At 51.0% G+C, this 11,523-nt stretch overlaps 1 protein-coding gene across 1 annotated transcript; it reads right to left on the reverse strand.

The window, feature by feature from the left end:
- Positions 1–6,582: 6,582 nt before the first annotated feature.
- Positions 6,583–8,813, reverse strand: LOC110476839 (uncharacterized). Its single transcript, XM_085560816.1, has one exon. The coding sequence runs from the start codon at positions 8,111–8,113 to the stop codon at positions 7,034–7,036; it is 1,080 nt and encodes a 359-aa protein (XP_085416942.1). The 5' UTR covers positions 8,114–8,813; the 3' UTR covers positions 6,583–7,033.
- Positions 8,814–11,523: the final 2,710 nt, after the last annotated feature.

The raw sequence follows: 11,523 nt of genomic DNA on the forward strand, positions 1-11,523 counted from the left end.
CGAATTTCCAAGCTGAAGAGATAAGAGAGGCACCTTAAGCTTTGAAATGAAAAGAAAAAAATCCAAAGCTGAGTCTGCAAAAGATGAGCAAAGTGACCAGAGAGTTCTCGGTACAAGGACTGCTGTCTGTACAAGGACTAATTGCAAGCTATGATGTGAAAGCAGTGAAATGAATATTCATGAACCTATTGTGAAATTCTATGCATATGCACTAGAAGAAAAAAAAAATTGAGAGTTCTCAGGGGGGCACATGTCCTTTAAAAAGGGAACATACAACTTTTACAAAGTTGTGGAGTTTGATTTATTTTTCTGCAATTCAGAGGGAGCAAGGGGTCTTTGGGATGTCTGGGGCTCAGTCACCCGCACGTGACTCCGTGCAAATCCATTTTGGAATGGTTTGGGTTGGAAAGGACCTTAAAGATCATCCAATTCCACCCCACAGCCATGGGCAGGGACACGTTCAGGCTGCTCAGAGCTCCATCCAGCCTGTCCTTGGACACTTCCAGGTTTGGGAAGTTCTCGCTTTATTTATTAACTTTTATTCCTAGTAGTATTTTTATTAATATTTAAGTTCAAAGGTTAAGGGGCAGCTCTGCCTGTGCAAGAGGCAGCACAAGGGACGGTGGCTTCAGGACTGGGTGTGGGGCACCCAAATCAACATTTCCCTCTGCAGCCTCCCCTGGATCCAGCTGAAGTCCAGCTGGGTCCTGGAATCCTGGCCCTGAGCAGGGATGGAGGGTTTGGAGTTGGTGCAGGACCCTCTGAGGGTGTTGGAAGGGGAGGGAGCCCAGAATGAACCAAAAGTGAGGAGATCGAGGTGGAAGAGAAGGGCCCAGCACAGAAACTGCTCCTCACCGGGCTGGTGGAGCTGAATGAGAGGCCGGGACTCAGGAGACTTTGTTGAGGTGAAAAAAATTTTCTGTGAGGGAGAGAGGAAGGGAGGGACATCAAGGTAAGGCAGAGCCTTGGGCAGCGGAACCCTGGCAGGAGCACCGGGGAGGAATTTTGGGAGGAATTTTTTCACGGGTGTGAAATTGCAGCTCTCAGTTGAAGACCTCGCCACATTATCTTGAGAGCTGCCTAATGAGAGGATGGTGGATCCTGCCTGGCCAGTTCCCTGCTCCTGCCTGACATCCCCAGGGATCCCGGGGCTGCTCAGGAGAGGGGTCGGCCCAGGTGAGCTGGGGCCAGCCCCGAGGACGGTGACAAGGACCTTGCTTTGTTCTCTGTGCAGTGCAAAGGGGAGCAGACGGAGATTTTAGAGCTGTTTCACCCCTGCAGGAAATGCCAACAGCTCCTTTCCAGGCTTCCCTGGCATGAGAGCAATTCCTGGAGTGGAACACGGGAGAAGAAACGCGGTAATTGTGGCTTCTCCGCGAAGAGCAGGAGAACACGCGCGGCATTTCCTTCCTGGTGGGAGAGACAAATGCACCTGGACAGATCCATTTATTAATTTATTAATTTACAAGAATGAACGGGGCAGAAGCAAAGGGACACACTCCACTTGTTCCTCCTGAGGGAAATTTTCCATGGCAGCTGTGAGAAGGGAGGTCGAGGTGGGCGTTTCCCACCCTGGATGGTCGTGTCCAGCTCTTGGTGGAACCAAGGTACCCAAATCATCTTTGGGGAGTGGGATGTGGATCAACGCAAACAAGGGACTGAAGCAGGGGGCAAACAGAGTCAGAAAATGGCATAAAATGCACCAAAAAGGTGGCAGTGCAGAACTTCCGTGTTTTGGTGCTATCCCAACCCACCCTCAAAGGCAGCAGAGGTTTCTCAGCATTTGTTTTACAACTTCAGTGTCTGGCAACTCAGATGGCAGAGGAAGAACCTCCACGTCCTGAGTGTCAGACGGTCTACAGGGACTGGCTGTGGGACCTGAGGCAGATTTTGGCTGGCTGGGATGCATCTGTGTCAGACTCTTCCTGAAAACATCCCCATCTTTTGTGAGTTTATGAATTATTTTCACAGAACCAGAAACTGGTTTGGGTTGGAAGGGACCTTAAAAATCTACTTATTCCATGCCCTGCCATGGGCAGGGACACCTTCCACTATCCCAGGTGGTTCCAAGCCCTGTCCAACCTGATCTTGGGTACTTCTAGGGATGGCACAACCAGAAATTCCCTGGAAAACCTTGCCAGGTCCTCACCACCTTCACAGGGAACAATTTCTTCCCAATATCCAACCTCAATTTCCCCTCTGCCAGTCTGACCCCACTGCCCCTTGTCCTGTCACTGCAGTTCCTGATGAAATTCCCTCTCCAGCTTCTCTGGAGCTGCTCCATGTCCTGGAAGGTGCTGTGAGGTCTCCACACAACATTTTTTCTCCTATTCTCTTCCTATTTCTCTGCTATTTTATACCAAGAGGGCAAATATCACCCCCAGAGGTGCCAGAAACTCCAATTTGAATTAATTTACCACCAGGGATGCCCTGGTTTTATTTGAGTGAACACCTTGGCGACAGGAGAGTCCCAACAATGGGGAAGAATGCCAGGAAAAGGTGAAAGGTGAGGCAAAACCCCCTGGATCCACCAGTGAACAAACAGCTCAACGCCAAGAGGTTGCAGGGTCACAAACTACAGATTTTATTGTTTTTTTCCAGACAGATTGAAGCAGAACAGTGATGAAAAGGGTGAAACAACCCACACACCAAGAGGAGAATGAAGAGCAGTGCCAGCGCTCACAGGAGAAACTCGCTGGGCGGCGGCTTCAGGGCACATCACAAGCGCAAGGTGAGGGAAGGCAGGAGAAGAATTGGAGTTTTGCAGCCTCTAAGCACAGGAGGAGGAGCATTTGGGGTGCTATCCACATCCAAATCTGTATCCAAGAGGGAACGAGCCGGGTGCGTTCAGTTGCCGCCGCAGCAGCCGCCGTTGCCGCCGCCGCAGCAGCCGCCGTTGTTGTTGCTGGTGATGGTGTAGCAGCAGGGCATGGACATGCAGCAGGACTGCATGGGCATGCAGCAGGGGGTGCAGCAGGGGCTGCAGCACTGCATGGGGCTGCAGCACATCGGCCTCTTGCAGGTCTTGGGGCTGCTGTAGCAGCACATGGTGTAGCTGCTACTTCCGCCACCGCAGCATCCGTTGGGCATCTTGGCGATGGGAGTGGAGGCGAAGCTGGAAGGGAAAGAGAGAATTTGTCTTTTACTCTGCTTGAATCTGAGTCAGCTTAAAGCATTCTTATCCCCAAATCCATCCCAAACTGGCCAGGGATGTCCTGAATCCCAGGACAGACTCCTGTGCTTCTGGCTTTTTGTCCAGCACTGGTTCTGCCAGAGAGATTCCACCTCAAAATCAATCTCTGGTCCCCAAAACCAATCTGCGATCCCAAATCTTCGGCAGTGTCCAGTCCCAAACCAGACAGCCCAGAAAATCCTGGAGAAGCCCAGGGAAACAGAGTCCCAAAGTAAAGGCAAGTAGCAAAGTCCAACTTACCCTGCTGAGCAGTGGAGGGAGGAGAGGAGAAGAGGCGATGATCGAATGAAGACCCCTGGGCTGGGGAGCCTTTTATTCGCTCCAGAGCCTCCTCCCCTGGAAATGAGGCATCCCTTGGCAATTCCGACTGGTGGATCACCCGGGGTATCCCCTCACGTGTCTTCCTCCCCTGATGTTTAATCTCTGCCTCTTTCTGTTTGCTCACCACCTCAATTGTGCCCCATAATTACTCCTCCAGAGGAACAACAGATGCAAATTTTCTAATGGATTTGCGTTAATGGGACCGGAGGGAGGGAGCTCTGAGGTATTCCCATCCCTTCCCAAGGAATCACCTTGGGACACAGGGACACTTAACAATGTGCCTGGGGGAGCCAGGTGCTGAAGCAGTGGGACAACCATGCCTGGAACTTGGAGCTGTCATTGCTCATGTGTCCCCTCTGCCCCTGGCCAGGATATTTGGGGGCCAGTGGAAATTTTTGGTCAACGGGAATCCTTTTTTTCCTGCCTCTGTGGTCAAAGTTTAGGCTGAAATTTCCCCTCTCTCAGTCTTTGCTCTTGGGCCTCCCTTTGGGGTGCTGGGTTCTCACACTCCCTGTTTTGTAATTTTTATTGTATTATTATGATTTTTTTCATTTTTATTCCTGCAATGGATAAGTTGAGTCTAAATGAAGGGGTTTTCAAAGCAGCAGTGCACACAGGAGGGTTTTCCCCTGTGTTTGTTCCACACATCCCATTTTCTGAGGTTATCCCAAAGGTTTCTGGGACTGAGGAGACTTGTGCTGATCACGTTTGAGTGATCACAGGAGGAACTGTGGCCACATGCAGAGCAGGGACATCTCCACGTTGGAAGACGTTGATGACGTTTCCACGTGATGAGAGGGACCTCCGGAAAAAAATGGGAATTCCAGGATGCTGAGGCGGCACCAATTCATGGCAAAAAGAGGCTGCCATCACATCCAGGAGACTCTGACTGTGAGGCTGACGTGGTGGCAGGTGATCCCTGGTGACTGGGACAGGATCTGCCTTTCCAGGATGTGACCATGACCTCCTGTGACGTCGGGTGTCCCCTCTGGAATTGTCCCCAGGGGAGCATTGTTTTGGTCACTCAATAATAACCAAGAGTTGCCTGCAGGAAGCAACGTCCTCCTTGTGTAAACCCTCAAACATCTCCCTTGAATCAATCATTCATCGCATTTTTATCAGGTTTTATTGTTGTCCTGTTGGCCAAGATGATCCCGGTGTTGTAGTCATGGAAATATGGAACAATTTGGGTTGGAAGAAACCCCAAAGATCATCCAGTCCAACCCTCCTGGGTGGGCAGGGACACCTTCCACTATCCCAAGTTGCTTCACACCCTGTCCAGCCTTGGACACTTCCAGGGACTGGGCACCCATGGAATACCCTGTGCAAGGGCATCACCACCCTTGCAGGGAAGGATTTCTTCTCAATATCCCATTTCAACCTGCCTCATCTCCAGGCTGAACCTCCCCACCACTGCCAGTATTTCCAGCATTTTCCCTGCTGTTCAACGCTATTTAACCTGCACTTGGGTCAGAAATAACATCTACACAAAGTTCCTTTTTTGGGCCACGCCCCATCCTGTGACGTCTTTGGAACATCCATGGTGGTTCTGTGAGTTTGAGACCTTCATGAATCTGTCCCTGCAGCTTCTCCAGTGTAGGGTAAGGCCACCTGTGATGGAGCTCTTGTCTATCTGGAGATGTCCCTGTCCATGGCGTGTTGGAATGAGATGGTTTTTGACATCCCTTCCAACCCAACCTGTCCCATGATTCTGTGGTTCAAGGATGGAATGAATATTCACAAGATTCCCTAAACAAAAAGAGCTTTATAAAACATTCTGATCTGGCACATCCTTCTGCCTGCGCATTGTGCCTGATTTACAATAAATAAAAACCCTCCTGAAGAACCCAGCAGTGTTTTCAGAGAGTCAAACACATAGAGAAGATGATTTTAATGCAGATGTGTGAAGGTTGGAGGAAGCAAATCAAGCCAGAGCTCCAGGCATTTTCTCCAGACCTGCAATTCCGAGCTGAGTCCTGAATTTTAATAGCAAAGAAAGTCCCAGCCAGGGAGGGAAGGTATCATTGACTCACGGGTTTGCTATTTTAGGAATGAGGCTTTTAGGTTGGATGCCAACCCCGGGTTTCATTCCCGGGCTCACAGTCCAGGAATACGTGGGGGAAACGCTCTGCTCTCATAAAAATCGTTCAAGGATTTCAAGGGGTTTTATTTCTGGAAGATGGTGGTGGGAAGAAGATGCTGCCTGCTGTCCAGTGAGTAGTGAATTCCTATTGGAATACCCCTTCAAGGTCAGGGGTGAGCTCCTGTGCATCTCACATCTGTCCACAACTTCCTCCCGAGGGGCAGCTCCCATCTCTGCTCTGGGACCAGGGGCAGGACCTGAGGGAATGGCTGGAGCTGTGCCAGGGAGGGTCTAGGTTGGATATTTCTGGAAAGTTCTTCCCCCAGAGGGTGGTGGGGCACTGCCCAGGCTCCCCAGGGAATGGGCTCGGCCACGAAGCCGCCAGAGCTCCGGGAGTGTTTGGATAACGCATCTCAGGGTGGGATTTTGGGGTGTCTGTGGAGGGGCAGGAGTTGGACTCCATGATCCTGATGGACCTTTTCCAAGTCAGGATATTTGCGGAGTCTCTGATTTATGGAGTGCTGTGGTTTCAGGTGGTGCTCGGTCCTCGCCCTTTGAGTTTTAATTACTTCAGCTTTCCGTTTGGTAGTAAAATCTGAGCTGAGGTGAACGACCAGGAGGGGCAAGAAGGAATCAAGGAATGGTTTGGGCTGGAAAGGACTTTAAAGCTCATCCCATTCCTCCCCTTGCCATGAGACACCTCCCACTGTCCCAGGCTGCTCCAAACCCTCCAACCTGGATCCAGGGGCACCCACAGCTCCTCTGGGCACGCATTCCAGAGGATCAGGAATGCTCCGCTTGCTTCAGATGTGGCTTAATTTGTGCCAAGAGCCTGGACAGCTCTTTGTGTCCCAACTGCTCTGCTGTGCCACCGGGACACACCCAGACCTTGGCACAGATGGTGCCAGAATGAGGACAAACTCTGGGCAAGATGGCAAACTCTGGGCAAGGTGACAAACTCTGGGCAAGGTGGCAAATCCTGGGCAAGGTGGCAAATCCTGGGCAGAGTGACAAACTCTGGGCAAAGTGGCAAATTCTGGGCAATGTGACAAATTAAGGGCAAAGCCATGTAAGAACAACCAAAAGACCAAATATTGCGTTTTGCTTAATGCTAAATTTTATTGTCTACAAGTCAAGAGAGGAAATGAAGAGTGGTCACAGTGACACCAAAGGTTTCCCAAACACCAAGAGGAGAATTAACACCCCACTAATATCTAATGCCTTATACAATGGGCGATAAATTCAGGAGTACTCAAGACAGTCAATAATTAAAGACAATTGATAACTAAAGGACGGAAAGAAGCAGCAGCTTAAGCTTGGAAAGAAGAAGAAAATCGCTATGAATTGGCTCCATCACCATGAGAACCAGAAGCAAACGAGCGGCTTTTCAGCTGCTTGTGCCTCTTCCTGGAGCCCTCAGAGCCAGCTGGGGCAGCTCAGCAGGTCTTCCTGAGGCTGGCGCAGCACTGCTGGATGGGGATGCAGGGGGTGCAGCACTTCTTCACCGGGGTGCAGCAAACCACCACGGGCTTCTTCACCACGTAGGAGCAGCAGCACCGGGACCCGCAGGGGCAGCAGCAGGGCCGTGGGACACAGCACACGGACTTCTGGCACACCTTGGTGCAGCACACGGACTGGCACGGGTTGCAGCAGGTCTGGCACGGGTCACAGCAGGGCTTCTGGCATGGGTCACAGCAGGTCTGGCACGGGTCACAACAGGTCTGGCATGGGTCACAGCAGGGCTTCTGGCACGGGTCACAGCAGGTCTGGCATGGGTCACAGCAGGACTGGCACGGGTCACAGCAAGGCTTCTGGCACGGGTCACAGCAGGTCTGGCACGGATCACAGCAGGGCTTCTGGCATGGGTCACAGCAGGTCTGGCATGGGTCACAGCAAGGCTTCTGGCATGGGTCACAGCAGACAGTCTGGCATGGATCACAGCAAGGCTTCTGGCACGGGTCACAGCAGACAGTCTGGCACGGATCACAGCAGGGCTTCTGGCATGGGTCACAGCAGGTCTGGCATGGGTCACAGCAAGGCTTCTGGCACGGGTCACAGCAGGTCTGGCACGGGTCACAGCAGGGCTTCTGGCACGGGTCACAGCCGACAGTCTGGCATGGATCACAGCAAGGCTTCTGGCACGGGTCACAGCAGGTTTGGCACGGGTCACAGCAGGGCTTCTGGCATGGATCACAGCAGGTCTGACATGGGTCACAGCAGGGCTTCTGGCATGGATCACAGCAGGTCTGACATGGGTCACAGCAAGGCTTCTGGCACGGGTCACAGCAGGTCTGACATGGGTCACAGCAGGGCTTCTGGCACGGGTCACAGCAGGTCTGACATGGGTCACAGCACACAGTCTTCTGGCACGGGTCGCAGCAGCAGGATTGCTGGCATGGGGAGCAGCACACGGTCTTGCAGGGGCTGCAGCACACAGTCTTGCAGGGGCTGCAGCACACGGTCTTGCTCTTCACGACAGAGCAGCATCCCGTGGAACAGCATCCAGTGGAGCACATGGTGTTGGGAGAGGAGCGAAGGGTGGCCGGAGCGAGGACCTGGAACTCAAAGGACTTTGAGATTCAGCCCATCTTTCCACAGTGCCCAGGCCCTCATCCCACCTCGCTTCCTATTTCTTCGTCTTGAGTTGGAAACCCAAGATCCTCGCAGGAATCGAACCAACTGTTGCTCTGTCCCAGAGATATCTGAACTCTCCTGGGACCTGCCCGTGCTCATCTAGGACATTCCCTCCCTGAATTTCCACCCCGAGCAGCTCCTTTCCACTGTGCTCTCTCCACCTTTTCCAAGAGGCAACAGTCTCAGAAAAATCGGGATTTCAGGGAGAGCTGTAGATCATGGAGCCCCCAGTAATCATAAAACACTGAAACCATGGAATTGCAAAACCTTAGAACCATAAAGCCATCGGATCACAAACCTATGGAACCAGAAACCCATGGAATCACAAAGCCGTGGAACCATAAACCCATGGAATCACAGACCAACAGAACCAAAGAACATTTTGGGTGGGAAGACACCTTTGAAGGTCCATCCGGCCCAACGCCCAGCAGAGATCAGACACAAAGACCCAGCCTCAATTCATCACTTGCCCAAAGCCAAATGAGAACAAACGATCCCTGGTAGGAAACACTCACCGTTCTTGCTGAGAGCTGAAGGTGTGTGAGGAGCAGAGGCACCTGGAGACCTTTTATTGAGGTTGGAGTTGTCCTGCCGGACATGAGGTACCCCCCAGCAATCCGTGATTTACGCACTAAGCCTGTACTTATTCACCCAATGGGCCTTCATGTGTTTAGTCTTTGCCTCGTGGCTTTTGACCAACCCCTCAATTTTGGGTTATTATCAATCTGTCGTGTGAATTTTTTACAATTTTTTAATGTCGAGTTAATTCTTGTGGGACGCTCGAAGGCGTTGTTTCTGCTCGCTTTGCATATGGTAAGGCTGGTGCATGGAGATGATTAATTGACATAAAAATCCTAATGAAGATGGAGGTGCAGTGGATTCCAGAGGCGTGCAGAAGCTTCTGGACGTCAGTTGCTCCTTGATATATTTTAAAAATAGAATTCCAGGAAGTGCAATTCCATGGTCCCATGCTTTGTGTCTGAATGCAGAAATGGTGGAGCCCAAAGTCCTTGTTTGGGGCCACCAGAAGGGCAAACCCAGAAAGTTCTCAGTGTTTCATCCCTCACCCCCTCATCCCATCCGTGCATGGGAAAACACCTGGGAATAGAATCATGGAATATCCCATGCTGGAAGGGACCCACAGGGACCATCCAGACCAACCTCTGGCCCTGCACAGCCCCAAAAAACCACCCTGGGCCCAAGGTCATTATCCAAACTCTCCTTGAGCTCTCTCAGGCTCAAGGCCTTGCCAATATCAGACATTTTAACTGCAAATTCATTGTGGAAATTTGGAATTGGTTTCGGGTCAAATTGGAGCCTTCGGGTCAAATTGGATCCTGTGTTTTTCCAATTCCTCTTTGACATATTTAAATAAAAGCAAAATGCAAAACTGCTCTGGAAGTTTTGCATCCTGTTTATGCTCGGCATAACTTGATCTGCAAAATTCCTGTTCAATTCTTTTCAGATTCCAAGATGCCCTGGAGTAATGGAAGAGCCGCCCATGGATGTTAATTCTGGAAAAACTCCGTGCTCAGCTCCCAGTCACTCGCTGGCAGCGATTAGCGCTGATGCTAATGATCACGTTGTGATCAGCCATTAATGATGGATGTTAATATCTGTTTTGCATAAAAGCTCCGTGTGATGTCCTGAGCATGTCGAGGATCTCAAATTAAACCACGACTTTATTAAAAAATGATCTCTCTCCGGTCAGGGGAAATGTTTGGTGTCTGAGGTCACCCCCAGGGGAAGGGCTGATGCACTCCCTGCATCCCGGGAGACCCCTCACTTCTGCTGGGGTGAGGGAGGGGCGATTTAGGCTGCGTTTGCTCATCCAGTTCTGGACGTTGAGGACCCTTTGGGTCACCAGAACCTCCCATTTGACGCAAGACCTCTGTTTCCCCCAGTTCTGCTCTTGAAGCTTTGGCCACGTCACAATTCGAGGAGCTGGTCCTGCTTTGAGGAATTCACAGGACCGTGAAGTCACCACTTCTCCAGGCAAGGCCATCCCAAGGTCAACGTTCCTGTTCCCTCGAAGCTTAATTTCCTATTGGCTTCAGCTGTGTTAATGACCTTGCGCCAGGTGCGGCTCATTATCTCCTAATTAGTGATTGACATTCGCATGGGCTGAGCCCCTGCGAGAAGGCTCGGGCAGGGGATTCCAGAGCCTCTGGAGAAACTCCAGCATTAAAAATGTGGGACATTCTGAACTGGGAGGTGATGGAAGAGAGGTTGGCCAAAATGTTGACTTGGTACAGATTCGGTGCATGGATTCATCCAGTGAGCCAAAAAAACCTCACCCCCATTGTTGAGTTGGATGGGAACACCAGAGGTGTTTAAAGCTCTGCAAGGTGGATTCATAGATCCAACAGCAATTTTAAAGAGGAAAACATTCAAATTAGGGCCATAAAAATGTCTCAATTATATTTTGCTTTGAGTGCAAGGCTCTGGAAGGTGCCCAGAGGAGCAGAGCTCTGTTTGTTTGGAGATTCAGGAAAGCAATCCTGAGGCAAATTCCTCCCCATTAATCCCTGGGGGTTTCCTCACAGTTTGTCCTCCATTGTGTCGTTATTTGTGTCCTTAGCAGAGTAGAAATGTCCCTTCAGGCCACCTGGAGGAGAGGATTTCTCTTGCCAAATGTTTGTGGCTCTTCGAGGCCTTCCCACTCTCACAGGGAACAATTTCCTCCTGATATCCCACCTAAAACTCCTCTCCATCACTCTGAAATAATTTCCTCGTGTCTTGCCCCTGCAGTTCAGGAGGGAAAGTCCCTCTCCAGCTTCCCTGGAGCCCCTGCAGGTCCTGGGAGAGGCTCTGAAGTCTCCACAGGCTCAACATTCCCAACATTCCCAGCCTGGCTCCATGGGGGAAATGCTCCTTATCAACTTTATGGTCTTCTCTGGATTTGGAGAAGGAAATAAAATGTGCTGTGGTCAGTGATGGAGGAGAAAGTTGGAAGCTGGGGCAGCACAGGGAAGTGAAAGTCTCTGCTTGAAGACCAAACCACTTCTGTGGCCAGGAAACCTCAGTAACTCCATTCCCACCTGCAGGGAGGGCAGGAATGAGTAAGAAAATCATTTTTTCAGGCTCCTGTGAGGCTGAGCCACCTCTCAGCAAGGGCAGAAACCCCCAGGCAGGTGAATCATTCATTGCTCTCTCTCCCAGCCTCAACTTTTCCTTTTTAACCCATTCCTCGCTAATGAGCGTTTTCTCCAGAACCTATAAATAACTAATTCCAATTGCTTTTTGACCAAGTGGTCATTTAGTGGCTATTGCAGCACCCAGCTCATTCCAG

Source organism: Lonchura striata, chromosome 25 (genome assembly GCF_050655825.1).
Source record: "Lonchura striata isolate lonStrDom1 chromosome 25, ASM5065582v1, whole genome shotgun sequence".
In the NCBI taxonomy this organism is placed as follows: domain Eukaryota; kingdom Metazoa; phylum Chordata; class Aves; order Passeriformes; family Estrildidae; genus Lonchura; species Lonchura striata.

Coding starts and splice junctions, on each gene's coding strand:
- LOC110476839 (XM_085560816.1), bottom strand. CDS start 8,113: ATGTGCTCCACTGGATGCTGTTCCACGGGATGCTGCTCTGTCGTGAAG.